Source organism: Muntiacus reevesi, chromosome 3 (genome assembly GCF_963930625.1).
Source record: "Muntiacus reevesi chromosome 3, mMunRee1.1, whole genome shotgun sequence".
NCBI classification, from domain to species: domain Eukaryota; kingdom Metazoa; phylum Chordata; class Mammalia; order Artiodactyla; family Cervidae; genus Muntiacus; species Muntiacus reevesi.
The window spans coordinates 98,959,849-98,974,264 of record NC_089251.1 but is presented as its reverse complement, the minus strand read 5'-3'; the positions used below and the strand labels follow the sequence as shown (position 1 = coordinate 98,974,264).

Genomic DNA, 14,416 nt, shown 5'->3' with positions numbered 1-14,416 from the left:
AGCTGGGGAGTTACCCAGCCCTCTGGACCACTCTGGCCGTGTGTGATGAGCTATGGGTGGCAGGCTCCACCCCAGGGCACTAACTCAGGAGTGTGTAAGGCCAGGAGTGCCTCTTGACGTCCCCAGAGCTGCTGGGGCTCGTGCTGTGCGCAGGGCTGGAAACACTGTGCTGAGCTGCAAGGTCTTTGAGAGCTTCTCTAGTTCAAGGTGGGGTGGGGCGATGCTGAATTATAACCACCAGTGCTTGCAGGAAGCCCTGTGCGACTGGTCCCTGGATGGCAGCCCTTTGACCACCGTGCACATCGTACATCAGTGAGGACGTGACTGAGAAAGCACTTTGTGACCTGGGGCAGCTCAGTTGCCCTCCATCTTCTGCAGCGGCGGGGCCGTGTGCGCTCTCTGATCTCCTGGGCGCCTGCGCTCACTGTGGTTAAAGGCCTCGCCTGTGGTCCAGCCCAGACCACAGCCTGCTCTGTGCTTGCAAGACTGAGGCCTGCTGTTGCATGCTGGCCGAGGTGCTAGGAGACAGTTGAGAGGAGACCGTCAACCTGCAGGTGTTTGTGCAGCACGACTGAGCTGGCACTAAACTGAAGGAAGGGACTGTGGTTGCGGTAGGGTGGGGTGGGGGTAGGAGAAGTGAACACTTCCTCCAGAGGGGATGAGAGAAGCCTGACGGAGGGGTAGACTGGGTTAGGCTAGTTGTTGAATGGGGGAGTCGGGTGCCTGCCACATAGCACTGTATTGTATTGAAAGAATTATTAAAAGGCTAGAGGTCAAGCCTCCAGGGCCTCAGTCCAGTTCTGGCCCTCAGAAGAAGTCCAACTCTCAGAAGATAGGAGCCAAGCTCTTTATAGCTTTGCCTCTAAGTTCCCAACAAACTGCCAGCTCAACTGCCGGCATTTTGACAGACGAGTACCCGAGAATTTGAGCGGGGATGCCCCCAAAGCCACCTTCTCTCACCCTGAGAGAGATACAGCAGAGTGCAGTACAGTTATTACCTAACATAGGAAGGCAGTTACAGGCTAGAAGTGGGGGTTTTTTAGTATATTTTAATTTTAAAAATTGTTTTCATTGCACCTTAAATGTACAGGTAGAGTTTACTGGATAAAATTTGAAAAAAGAGTCCGTAGATGAAAGCGAACTCCTTTTAAAGCTTTTATCTCATACCATAAGGTTTGATATAAAGGGGATTTATAGGTATGGGTCAGTACAGGTGAAAAGGTCGTCATTGTCTTTACCTTTAGAGGGCAGTAGAGTAGCGCTAACAGGCTTTCTGACCTGGCAGGGCCTGTAGGTACAACCTACCCGACATGTTTTAGTTACCTTGCAGAAAGGATGAAACACCAATCCAAAACTGCCATGCTGGATGGGCCAGTTAGACCCTTCATACGCAGCAAGAAATACAAGCTAGATGGTTTAACAGATAGGTCATTGTCCCCCAGTTATGTGGGAGACAAATTAGTTGTTTTCACTTTCAGTAGGAACTACAGCAGTGTTAGCGGAGCCCTCATTTATGGAAAGATGGTAAAGAAGAAATGTGACAATCATGTCATGTGGTAGGAAGCCTTGTGTGTGGAAAGACCCTGAGGCTGGGATTCTGGAATGGTGTCCAATCCCCAGCTCTGGCATTTTACTAGCCATGTATGTAGTCTTATACAAAAAGTCAAGTTTCTTTCTATTTTCTTATCTCTCAAGTGGGTAAACTTGCATTTTATGAAGCACTTTGAAACATGAAAAGTACTTGCATAGATATGATCGTGTTGTTATAAAATGAGAAGAAAAAGCACTGACTGAGTAAGCTAAAGGATTACTAATGATGTATTTATGTTGGACTCACTCTTAGCAATGTTGCTCATTTGTGGAAAAGTAGTGTCTTCAGCTGGGTTGTATTCTGCTTTACGTGTAAATACACGATTGTATTGTCTACATCAACACACATGTGACTACATATAAAAACGGATCTTATGTGTTACAGAGACGAAGTGATTCCCCTTGGGGACGGAGACATTTGGACCTTGTGTCCCCTTCTGTCCATGAAGCCTGGAGAGTATTCCTACTTTAGCCCCCGCACCATGTCGATGTGGGCTGGCCCGGATCACTGGCGCTTTAGACCTCGACACAAACGTATGTACTTCTAGGCAGAACTTTTAAGAAGAAATAGTGCAGATGACCAGCCAGTCAGCCTTTCAGCCCAGGAAGGGAAAATGTCCATCACAGTCTTGTACCTCCCAACAAGCGGAGGGAAATACACAAGATAAGCAGCCTCCTGGTTGGACACTGAGTTGACCTGGCCCGGGATGAGGGAGCAGTCAAGACTGCAGCCTCTAAGTGGAAAGGGTCTGGAGGTGCCGTGTGAGTTGCTGCACGGGTGCACGCTGCAGCCCTCTGAAGGGCTGTGCCAGCATTGTGTATTTTGCATTCTCTCTTTGAAAAGAAGTGATTAATGAGCATACCTGTTATTGAGTTTTCTCAGCAAAAACACAGATCATACAGATAAATATTAGGTATAAGATTTGCCCTTCTTAGTGCTGTTCTGATGCTCAGATGCAAATGCAGTCTCGGGTTCAGTAAGGCTGTCGAGTGATCTCACAGGATGAGTAAATAAAGAGACCAGAGAGGTGAGCAGTGTTGACATCTGACTTCATTTCTGCAGGTGATACTGCTTCACAATCAGAGCATAGAAAGAAGAGCTCGAAGGATTTTAAAATTGACTTTGACGATGATATTGACTTTGATGTACATTTTCAAAAAACAAAGGTTTGTGCTAGATTTATTATCCTTTGTGCTTTCACAAATTCTTTGCACTCCTCTTCCCCTTTCATCTGTGGTTTTTAAGAATTCATTGTAAATTTAACTCTTAGAGTAAATGGGTAGTTTCATTCTCCCTCAGTCCCTGATGGAATTGAAATAGTCCCAGACGTAGTGGCAGAGAGAATCACTATGAACAATGTCTCACAGAATCACTCCTTTACACAGAAGGGGGAAGACTGTTGCAGCTATATGCATATAGACCGTTTTTATTAAAGATGCATAAAAACTACCTTTTTCTTTTTCTTTAAAATCAATAGGCTGTTACTGTTCTGACCAAGTTCACTTTGGAGAACCAGAGTTGGAGAGCCACTACTCTTCCTACAGATTTCCAGTATGAGACTAAAGATCTGGTCCAGCTGCATCTCAAACCAGGCACCAGGGTAAAGCTGCTCTTTGGTTCCCTGAGGTCATGCTGTCGTTGTCTTTGGATCCCTTCTTAGCATCGGAGGTATCAGTGGCCGGTAGTGTGACTGTTGGCGCCTCTGAGGAGGAGCGTGTGAGGAAGGCAGAGCTGGAGGGTAACGCTCACAGGACAGATGAAGTACCTCACCTAGACACTCTGGCCTACTTCCTCACGGGCAAGGGGGATGAACAGCGCTTTGTCCAGGTTTTGTACGGCATTGGTTATTCCTTGATCCTTTGATTCTCATTAGAGTTGTGGATTCAGAAGCCAGGTCCTCTCTCCTGCTCTCATAGCCTCCCCGCGATCATGGCACAGATTCAAGCCTCCTGTGATGTGCGGGGCGGTGCAGCTGCCGGTGCCGCACAGCCTGGCCACACTCCTTCCATGCCTGTTCAGACGAGGGCTCTAGATGTGCCGGTGTGCACCAGCCGCTGTTCACTTCATTTGCCGGTGGCCCCTCTGGTGATGCTAAGCAGCAAGCATGTATTCCTGTTGCCAGGGCAACCAGGCAGTGGGTCATGCTTACTTCCATTTTACCCGGACCCTCTGCTCATTTGCATTCCTGGGTGTTTTCATCTTGTGGTGTCAAGTCTACAAACAGTTGACAGTTTCCTCTGCCTTGTTTTACCTGTCTCTCCACAGGTCTTAATGATACGTATACAGTTCCCTGAATTCACTGATATTGCACATTCTGTTTTTATAATTTAACACTGGTCATTTTCCTTCTAATCAATACTGTTCAGTTAACAGAAATGCTCTTAAAAATGCAGAAAGAATGAATATAATGTTATATGTCAGTTATACCTCAGTTTAAAAAAATGCTGAAGGAGAGACAGAGTTGCAGCAGCAGAAGCAGCCGCGGCCACCATCAGTATCGGCTGCAGCAGCTGTTTGCTTGAGTCAGAAAATAGAGCCCTGAGGTGGAGGGGCAGAGCCAGGCTGCTGGGGGCCGGAAGGAAGACAGTGGGATACCCCACCAAACTAACCCAGCCTCAGCCACTTTCCTAGCCACAAGCCACCTTCTCCTCTCTCAAGCCCTTACTATGAACATTGAAGAGTGTGGCTTAGGTGGTAATTAGCATTTTCAGATATGAAAGTGGTTAAAACAAGGTCATTGCATCACTGTACTCCAGGAATTGTCTTTTTGTATTTTGTATGTTTTTTCCCCGTCATTGTTTCTTAGGAAAGAATTCTTGCTTCTGATTATCCACAGGAACAAATTTCCCTTCATGTTTATCAGGGCAGCCAGGCAGAAGCCCAGGATTCCTCACCTCATCCTTCCAGGAGAGCAACACTAGAAAAGTGACTGTGTAATAGCAGAAAGTAGACACCAGATGATTGTTAAACAAACACCCAGTCTGGCTAGAGACTACACAGGTCAACCACCCATTCTCTTTAGTATCTTAGAGAGATGTTAATAGCAACCAGCCAGTACATGAGGAGTCTCACATACCCTTCCTGAAACATTTCTAACAGACTGTGGACAATTTAGAGTGTGTCGAGAATATTCCACATGGAGAGGGATTTAGAAATCATATGAAGAAAAGTGGGAGAAAGTGGGCATTTCTTAATAAAAATCTATTCTTTACTTTTGGATTTGTATTGTAAAAACTTTGAGGTTCGGGGACTACTTTTGGAGTATGTAATTATATTACGTTATACTAAAATATTCAGTGTGCTTCTATAAACTGTACACACCTTTAATCCCATTTCCTCCACCCCAAAGACACACCCTAGATGAAGATCAGTGCCCTAAAGGCCTGCAAATCTGAAGGGCTGTGGTGCACAGGCACTCCCAGGAGAGGAGGCAGACTTGTTCTATGAGACCCCTTGAAGGGGGTTCGTGGGCCGCAGGTGTGGTGGCAGAAAGGAGGGCTGCTGGGGAGCAGTCACGGCCCCAGGAGTGGGACTGGCTGCCTGAGAATTACAACAGTGAGTGTTCTGTCAAAACTGGTCAATAGCAGCCACAAGTGGACTTCGTTTCAGATAGGCATAGGTGGTTTTGTTTTTAGTGAAGGAACATGTTTTCAAATAAATTTGCAGGCAGTCCTAATTGCGACTTGGCTGCTCCGGCATCTTTGGGATGGCTGGCAGCTAGGAGCCCCGCTGCCCAGGGCTTGCTCTAGAGTGGAGCTGGGTGGTGAGTTAGAAGTGGGCTGGATGAGATGATTTTCCAGGACCCTTATAACCCTAATGTTCTGGGACGTGCATCGTTGGATCTAAGGTCATCTCCCCAGCCTAGTTTACTAGCTGCTTTTCTAGAAATTGCTCTCTGAAGCTGTACTTTCCTCCAACCAGTTACTGAAGGTGGCCCAAGGCCAGAAGGCAGGGACCGAGCATTATGAAGAAATTGGAGACTATGATTACAACAACCCTAATGACACCTCCAACTTCTGCCCTGGGTTACAGGTAAGCAGGGGCAAACACTCTGTCCTCTTCTCAACAGGGTCACTGCTTCCCTTGTCCTTTTCTGTAGGGCATTCTGAGCCGGTGGGGGTCTGTGTGTGCTTGCCCTGCCCCGGGCCTCAGAACTAAGCAGAGCCAGGGAGCAGCCAGACCTCGGCCTGCCTCACACTGAGCTCTGGACTCAGGAGAAATGTGGACATAGTCCAATAAATTGTCAACATGTGGACGGAGTGTTTAGCCTGTACAAAGCACTTATCTTGGCTATTTTGAGATTTCCGAGGAAAAGAAGCGCTCTCCCCACTCTCAGGAGCTAGAGTTTTGGGTGGGAAGACAAAACGCATAGACGTGTGATGCCAGTGTGTTCTGATGGGGAAAAGGTGTATGGACTGGATCTCAGGAGACCACTTTTATAGCTCTGATTTAGGTTCACACCTTGTGAACTTGTACAAACTGCTCCCCACCTTTAGATCTTGGTTAGACTATATAACCTCAGAATCCCTTCTGTGACTCTGTGAATGAGATAGCCTGACAGAGGGGGAGATATTAGTCCCCATGTGACCCTGAAAGTGAGGAGAGGAGAAAGAATAGGGAGAATAGTTTATTTACTGTATTTTCTTACTTGGAAGAGAGTTAGCTGTTATTTATATTTTAGTGAAAATCTAGTTGGTCGCTTGACCAGTGCTCCTCAAACTTAGTGTACGTAAGAATCACCCAGAGAGCCTATTAAAAAAACCACCTCCTAGGCCCCACCCAGAGATCTGGCCTTTCCTGCTGGGCTCAGTCCAAGAATGTCTCTGTCACCAGCTCCCAGCAGGACCTCTGCTGCTGGCCAGCCAGCAGGTCACATCTCTGGGGTTTCAGGAATGCTTTCTGTAAAATGAGATCCTAAACTGTTTAGAGACAAAGGACACTGTGGTGATGACAATGCTCCTTTGAACTCTCACTGCAGAGGTCTTAGTTAACAGATGCCTCCCTAGTGCCGTCTTTGCGCAACAGGGAGATGACTAGGGGGCCTCGAAGCCCATGAACTCTCAGGTGCTCTGCTCTTGCTGGCTATGGGATCTGTTGCAAAGCTGTTTCTAAGCCCCTCATACAGCTCTGCCTAACTTGAAGAGCTATTTCCTTGCCCAGGCCGCTGACAGCGATTATGAAGAGTCCGATGACTTGTTTGTGGGACCAGCTGGAACCCTTAACCATTCTGATCATCCGTCTGCGACAACACAAGAGAACGGTGAGGCATCTGAAGTCCACGGACCGGACATCACCACTTACGGGGAGTCAAACCTGGTAGCTGAGCCTCAGAAGGTAAAGACAAAGCCAAGAATTACATGTGATGTTGTTTGCCTGAGAGCTGCTTAGTTTACCTCTTTTATGAGAATCGTATTGGTCTGAGCTTGATTTTTTTTTTTTCCTTCTTGAGTTTAACCCGTTACTCTCTACGTGGCTAATTCTTAAACAAGACTGTAGAGAATCTGATTATGTTTGTGTGGAACCAGCCATCTCTCCAAAGATTGTGATAAACCATATGACTAGGGACAAACCTGCAATGCACATGCAGTATGTGAGTGAAGCCTGCAGAAAGAGAAATGGGCTGGGTAAGGGTAGGTGTTTAGCTCTGGAAAATCTAGGCCAGATTCAACTCATAAAGTTACCATGTATCAAGCATCTATTCCATACCAAAATGGCAGGCTTGGTGCTTTTATATATATTTGATGCACTTCTCTCTTTTACACTGAATTCCGGGATACCCTTAATGAATACTGTACTTGATCAAAAAGAAATTATAAAAAAAAAAAAAAATTATCGATAGATTGAAATGAGGGACTCTATTTTAATATGTCCAAAGAAAGCTCAAACTTGGTAGTGTAAACTAGGTTTATTCATTATTTCAAAGAGCTGATGGTAAATGTTTCTTTCTTCTGCTTAGTTTTACTTGTCACATACCGTTTTCAGGTAAATAAAATTGAAATTCAGTATGCCAAGACTGCCAAAAAGATGGACATGAAGAAGTTGAAGCAGAGCATGTGGAGTCTTCTAACGGAGATCCCCAAGCAGGCAGATGCAGAGGTAACGGGTTCCACTCTGGTGCCCAGCACCAATGCGAGCGTGGCTCAAGTCTGCGCTCCAGCATCAGTAGTGTGAACCTGAAAAGCAGTTATTCAGAAATACAAGGATGACATCAGACCTCTGAAACAGAAATGGACCAGGCGTGTGAACTGGTGGGTCACACAGAAGGTGGTACACGTGGATCATTTTTCTTCAAAATGCATCAGAGAAATTGTTTGGTTTCATTCCAACGCAGGCTTTCCTTTTTCGAGTTCCAGCTTCATAGGTTTATGTTGCTGTCAAAAAGTAAACTGGGCCCAGTCTGATCCCTAAGTGTCCTTTCTTCTTTCAGGTAAACCACAGTGAGAATGGAGAAGCAGGACCCTTTGAGGAGGGGGCTGACAAGAAACTCAGCAGTCTCACAAAGGACCTGCAGAAGAGGTGTGTGCATGAGGCAGACTTGGCCCTGCCCCCCCACCTCTCCTCACAGCTCCCCTCCTCACCACTCCTCTCCTCACCCCTCCCCTCCTCACCCCTCCCGCTCCTCCTCAAGTTGTTTGCGTAATAGAGCCCCCCCTCCACACAGGACCCCCATTTTCACATTTCTTGCAGTTTTTCCATTTCTTCTCTGCATTGATAAGTGAGTTAAGTTAGCCCACCTTTAAAAAGGGCATTTTTCTGTACCAGTGACTGGAATAGAACAGGAAATATTTTCAAATAAGAAACTGGAAAAACCTGCTTCTAAAAGGCATCTGAATATTTCTTTGTTTCCTATTAGTTTATTCATTGGGTATGTGTATTCATACATGATGAAAGTGCCTTTGTTCCTGGAGTTGCAGTGACAGCTAAATACTTCCTGGCCTTTTTCTTTCACAGCCTGCCTCCCCTTATGGCTCAGAACCTCTCCATACCTCTGGCCTTTGCGTGTCTCCTACATTTAGCCAATGAAAAGGTAGGTAGACCTGGTAAGCATGGAGTATTATAGTCAGCCTACAGGAGCTCTTTATTAGTCATGGGCGGCCTCATGGGACATCTTAAATGCAGTGACTTACGTAGTACCTACCTTCAACCCAGAGGATTAACCAGATACTGAAAAATTATTGAGAAAAAGGCCAACATGTATGATTAGAGATGAAAATTATGAGGAGGATCCCAGTGGGAAAATTTTAGATGCTGAAATTGTGATCTGTCAGTTCCCAACTTGAAAACATGTAAAGTGCTTTTACATCACTGGGCATCAAGGTCAAATCCTGCCAGTGTCAAAGTCAGGACAGATGGGAAACCTGGTGGAGAAAAGAGGGGAGCGATGAGGCAAGAAGAAGACAGCTGCTGGGAGAGAGCTGACAGAGCGAAGTGGTCGTAGGGCAGTCACTACGGAGCTGGCGAGACCTGTCTTCTCAGTGGACGCTTCCGGGAGGCAGGCACCCCAGAGAAGCAGCCGGCAGGCCAGGGCACTTGGTGCTGCCTGAAACTTGTCCTCTCGTGTGCCCAGGACGGGGCTGGGCTGTAGCACAAGCCGCGAGCGTCACTAGGGCTGGAGCTGGAACCTTCATGGTGTCACTGCCAGCTTCCCTGAGCAAGGTTGGAATCTCACAGCATCCTCGTGGATGTCGGTACTGTGGGCTCTCCCTTGGGTGTGGTCTCCCAGCCCAGCCAGGCCCCCAAAACATAGTGCCACCCCCAAAGCTCAGAAACATATCCTGAGTCCAGATTCTAAAGGTGTGAGTGATTGCTGGAGAGTCAGCGCTGGCTGGGGCCTTGTGTCTGCTTGAGAGCGAGGCTTCGTCATCCTCCCCAACCCCCAGGTGAACAGGGGCCAGGCAAATGTGCCAGGAAGCACTCACGGCTGCAGGCTTCACTCTGCCACTGCTTCGCCTCCTGCAGCAGCAGAGACAGCTTTGCTGTGATCAGATTTCTCTAAGGGACCCTGGAGTGCTCAACACTGGAAGAATCAGGAGGTGCTCCCAGACCAGGACCTGCTGGGCTGACCTTGGACTGTTTGAGGAGTTCTCACTGGTAGCACTGGCTGACAGTAGCCAGATAAGCCACTGGGATTCATGGTGACTCAGAGCTTAAGAGCCACCAGGACAAATCTCACACAACACCTCTTGCCAGAGCATGGCGCTTGTGCTGGTCCACCTCCCAGTTTTTCATTCCCATCTGGACTCTTCACCAGCCTCTGGTAACAAGCTCCCCCTCAGCCATCATGGGGGAAGTGAGGGGTATGCTTCCCATCTTTCGCAGGAGAAGGTGTGCCAACACACGTGCCTGCCTCCAGTGCCTGGAAAGGAGCGTGTGGTCCCAGTGCAGTTAGGCCTCCGTGTGCCAAGGGGGTTCTGACAGCTCTTTAATCCTGAGGGGACAGCTGCCTAGGGTTGGTGGAGGATCCATGAGGTGGGACGGTCCAAGAGGAAGTGGGAGGCAAGGAAAAAGGCCTGTGCAGAGATGAGAGAGAGAGTGTGGGTGTCACGACATCACCCAGCGGGGAGGTTTCGGGCAGGGCAGGAAGGCCGCGCATAGATGGGGCTGATGTACAGGTGCCGTGGCCCCTGGTGGGCTCCCTGTCACTTCCCTCAGCTCCTCCCAGCTCAGCCCTGGGTCCTTTACAGAGATTGTCGCAGGAACCAGGCTTACATTTTGCTTCGCTTCCAGCAATTGACAAAGGTTTGGAGCCAGCTTTATCATGCAGGTTATATTTGCTGTTGACAATGTCACTTATAATCATGGGACAAACCTGGTTCTTTGTAGTCACCACCTTGTTACCTCCAAGTTTGCTTTCTGATTGCTGTAGCTTCTGTACACTAGTGTTCACCTGTGTTCGATCTTCCTTCAGAATCTGAAGCTGGAAGGAACCAAGGATCTTTCGGATGTTCTAGTGTGGCAGGAGGACCGAGCTCGTGGGGGCAGTCCTCGCTCCCACAGTGACCAGGATGCCCACACTTGGGGCTGAGATGCCAGGGGTTTGAGGCGAAGCTTCAGCGACTGCCAGCACACCTTCTCTCCTTCACTGTCTGGGAACCAGCTCCCTGACCAACTCTTGTCCTTGATGGAAGTTTTCTGTTCTGTGGTGAGCACCTAGGAGGGAAGAGAGGGCAAGGATACTGTCCCTGATCACGGAAGCAATGTCCACTCTTCGTATCCACGTAGTTTGTCTCCTCACTGCTCTATTCTTCATACTTTATTCTTGTAGAAAAGAATTTCCAAGTAGGCACTTGTCCTTTAATAGCTACCAAAACCTTGTATATAAAATATACCATTTATGTGCCTATAAATGTGTATATAAGCTTAAAAATAAAATCCTTTGAGTAGTTTGTTGACAAACTGGCTGATTGCCCACTACGTAAGTATCAGACCTGGTTTTTACACTCAGGAATGCAGACTTGTTTGGTATCAGGCAGGAAATCCTTAAGGGCTGAGGTGACCTGTCTTATAGTAGAGTAGGGGTTCCAAGATTGGATCCATTGGGCTTCCCTGGTGGTCCAGTGGTTAAGAATCCACCTTGCAGTGTAAAGGACACTGGTTCAATTCCTGGTCCGGGAAGATCCCACATGCCGCGGGGCAACTGAGTCCGTGCACCACGACTGCTGAGCTCCCGGCCACAGCTGAAGCCCGCACACCCAGAGCCGGTGCACTGCAGTGATGAGTAGCCCCTGCTTGCTGCAACTAGAGGAAAGCCCAGTGCAGTAACAAAGACCCGGCACGGCCACGAGTAAAACAGATTTTCTTAAAAAAAAGATTGGCTCTCTTGGGCCTATAATTCTGCTAGAGGGTGATAAGAGAAAAAAATTCTGACGTTTACTGAGGGACTACTAAGTACCTTCTGTGGATGACATTTTTCAGCCTTCTCAGCATCCCCTGTGAGGAACATACTAGTAAATATTACCCCTCCCATTTTACAGAGGAGAAACAGGTACACGAAGGGAAAGTAACGCACACAGAAGCAGACAGCCAACTGCCAAGAGCTTGACCTTGAACCAGGAAGTCTGCTTTTAGATCTTTATTATTAGCTACTGTGCTCCACGTGCCCAAGTCACAGGCTCCATACTTGGAAATGTTGATCCAAACATTTCTATCCTTGGCAGGTTCTGGGTCTCTGCCAGAGCACCCTGTCACCATCCACTGGGTAAATAGCTTGGATGTTAGGTCAGAAGCAGTGAAGGATGTGACTGGTGATTACTCCTGATAATAACTTACTCCTGATAATAACTTGCTCCTAAACCCCAAAGCACACAAAACAAAAGCCAGCCCCGGGATTTCCCTGGCAGTCCTGTGGTTAAGACTTTGCCTTCTAATGCAGAGGGTGTGGGTTTGATCCCTGGTTGGGGAGCTGAGATCCCACATGCCTCACGACCAAGAAACCAAAACAAGATAGAAACAGTATCCTTAACAAATTCAGTAAAGACTTTTAAAAACGGTCCACATAAAAATTCTGAAGCCAATCTCGTCTCCCGAGGAGTGTACTTTCCAAATTGTGCCCAAGACACCACCCAGGCTGCCGTACGGAGAGGTTTAGACTCGTGGACATGCTTCAGGAGGAAGAGCAGTGATGCTGAGGGAGAAGCCACACCCTGTCCTGGGGTGAAGCCGCAGCACCTCCCTCCAGGTCGGGGGAGCGCTGGTGCTCTTGCTCCGACCTTGCTCCCGGGCGCAGAGCCAGCCAGCCCCTCCTCTCAGCACGCTTCCCTGTCGTGGGGCTTGGCCAGGGCCTGTTGTTCAGTTGCTAAGTTGTGGCCGACTCTGCAACCCCGTGGACTGCAGCTTGCCAAGCCTCCCTGTCCCTCACAGAGTTTGCCCAAGTTCATGTCCATTGAATCGGTCTGCCAGTAAAACTGGCAGGGCTGGTAACAGCTTCTTCAGTGAATTCCCCTTCTCTCCACCCTCCTCACAAGCTTCTCCCCCTCCACATGGTTGCTGTGCCAGGATTCATTTGGCCACTGGAGTCACTCTTCATGTGGGTTTCTCCCCCATGCAGGCTAATATACTGTTTTTCTTTGTTAATGTTTTTTTGTTAAAAAAAAAAAATCTCAAAAGAGCTGTTGGGAAAGTTGGGCAACTGCATATAGAAATAAAAGCAAATATAAATAGGACCTAATCAAAGATTTGGGCTTCCCTAGTGGCTCAGACTGAAGAATCTGCCTGCAGTGCAGGAGACCCTGGTTTGATCCCTGGGTGGGGAAGATCCCCTGGAGAAGGGGATGGCAACCACTCCAATATTCTTGCCTGGAGAATTCCATGGACAGAGGAGCCTGAAGGGCTATAGTCCACGGGGTAGCAAAGAGTTGGACATGACTGACCAACTAACACTTTCGCTTTCAATCAAAGATTTATGAAATAAAATGTTGGGATTACATTTGTGTCCCTTTGTAAGATTTTCACGGGAATAAATCCTCAAGTCAGGGAGAAAAAAACCCTTTCAGATTAAATGGGACAATATGCATTTGTACTTGTCATCCCACAGGCCATGGAGGGCCTCTCTCTTAGGGGGTTGATATCTCAATCCTGTTCATTCTGGATTAAATGTCTCTCCTTGTTTGTAATGTCACCGCCCCATCTTGGCAATGACAGTTCAGACTTTGTGTGGCGCTGCAGTGGGCAGTTGGGGGTGCATTTCCAATAAAGATAAACTTCCTTTGTTCTTTGGGGATGGTCGGTTGGAAGGTTTCCTTGCGGAGCTCTGCTAGACAAGCTTATTTTATTTCCCCTGGAAGGAAACAACAGTCTCCCAAATTTCCCTGCTTACTAGGAGGCTCTGGGGCAAACGTCACGATTTCTGAATCCAAGCCCAGAGTATCTTTCCTAACAGAAATCTTTTTCCAAGGAGAGTTTTCCTTGGATGAGAATGAATGGAATTCACATACGACTGGGTTTCCCAAAGTGGGATCTGGTGACAGTTCCTCAGAAATTACAAATATTGCAGAAGCAGGGAGCGGAGAGACCAAGCCCTGGAGGGAGAGGAGATGAGGAGAATCTGAGCTTGCAGAAAGAGCAATGAGGCAGGAACACAGGTCATGGGGAGACGTGAAGGCGGAACGTTCCCGTGTGCCAGGACAGTCCCATAGTGAGGAAAGAAGACAAGACTCAGGTGGACACACAGCTACAAGGTGGGTGTCTTGGCCAACAACTGCCACAGTGTGTCAATACGGAAGCCTAGGATGGAAGAGAGTAAACTGGGAGGTTGGGACTGACTATACTCACTACTATATACAAAATAGATAATTAATAAGAACATACTGTATAGCATGTGTGTGTGTGCTGTTCTGTCCGCCTCTGTGACCCCAGGGACTGCAGCCCTCCCGGCTCCTCTGTCCATGGAACTCTCCAGGCAAGAATACTGGTGTGGGTTGCCGTTTCCTCCTCCAGGGGATCTTCCCGGCCCAGGGATGGAACCCAGGTCTCTTGCATCCCCTGCGTTGGCAGGCAGATTCTCTTACCCTAGCACCACCCAGGAAGCCAAACTGTATAGCATGGGGAACTCTATTCAACAGTCTGTAATAATACGTGTATTTACAACTGATTCACAGCAGAGATTAACACTCCAACAAAAATTAATTTTTAAAAAAAGGGAAGCCCAGTTGGAAAACCATCTCTCTGTTCTTACAGATGAATAAGTGCTAAACTTATGGTTCTGACTCTGGGTCTCAGTCACCCCTTATGTTAAAATCAAGATGGGAGTTGTATCAGCAGAACACTAGTCAGGAGATAGAAATCTGATACATGGACACAGAAATTGTAGTAAGAGCTGCTTACTGG

At 47.7% G+C, this 14,416-nt stretch overlaps 1 protein-coding gene across 2 annotated transcripts in view; it reads left to right on the top strand.

The window, feature by feature from the left end:
• The window catches only part of NCAPH (non-SMC condensin I complex subunit H), a 32,571-nt gene extending 21,584 nt beyond the window's left edge, over nt 1–10,987 (top strand). For both annotated transcript variants that reach the window (XM_065929799.1, XM_065929800.1), the window contains exons 10-18: nt 1,976–2,124; nt 2,654–2,757; nt 3,069–3,191; nt 5,513–5,623; nt 6,752–6,925; nt 7,574–7,687; nt 8,019–8,107; nt 8,543–8,618; nt 10,500–10,987. In XM_065929799.1, the coding sequence (XP_065785871.1) occupies nt 1,976–2,124; nt 2,654–2,757; nt 3,069–3,191; nt 5,513–5,623; nt 6,752–6,925; nt 7,574–7,687; nt 8,019–8,107; nt 8,543–8,618; nt 10,500–10,616 (1,057 nt within the window). In that variant the 3' untranslated portion in view covers nt 10,617–10,987. The remainder of the gene's footprint in view (nt 1–1,975; nt 2,125–2,653; nt 2,758–3,068; nt 3,192–5,512; nt 5,624–6,751; nt 6,926–7,573; nt 7,688–8,018; nt 8,108–8,542; nt 8,619–10,499) is intronic.
• Nucleotides 10,988–14,416: the final 3,429 nt, after the last annotated feature.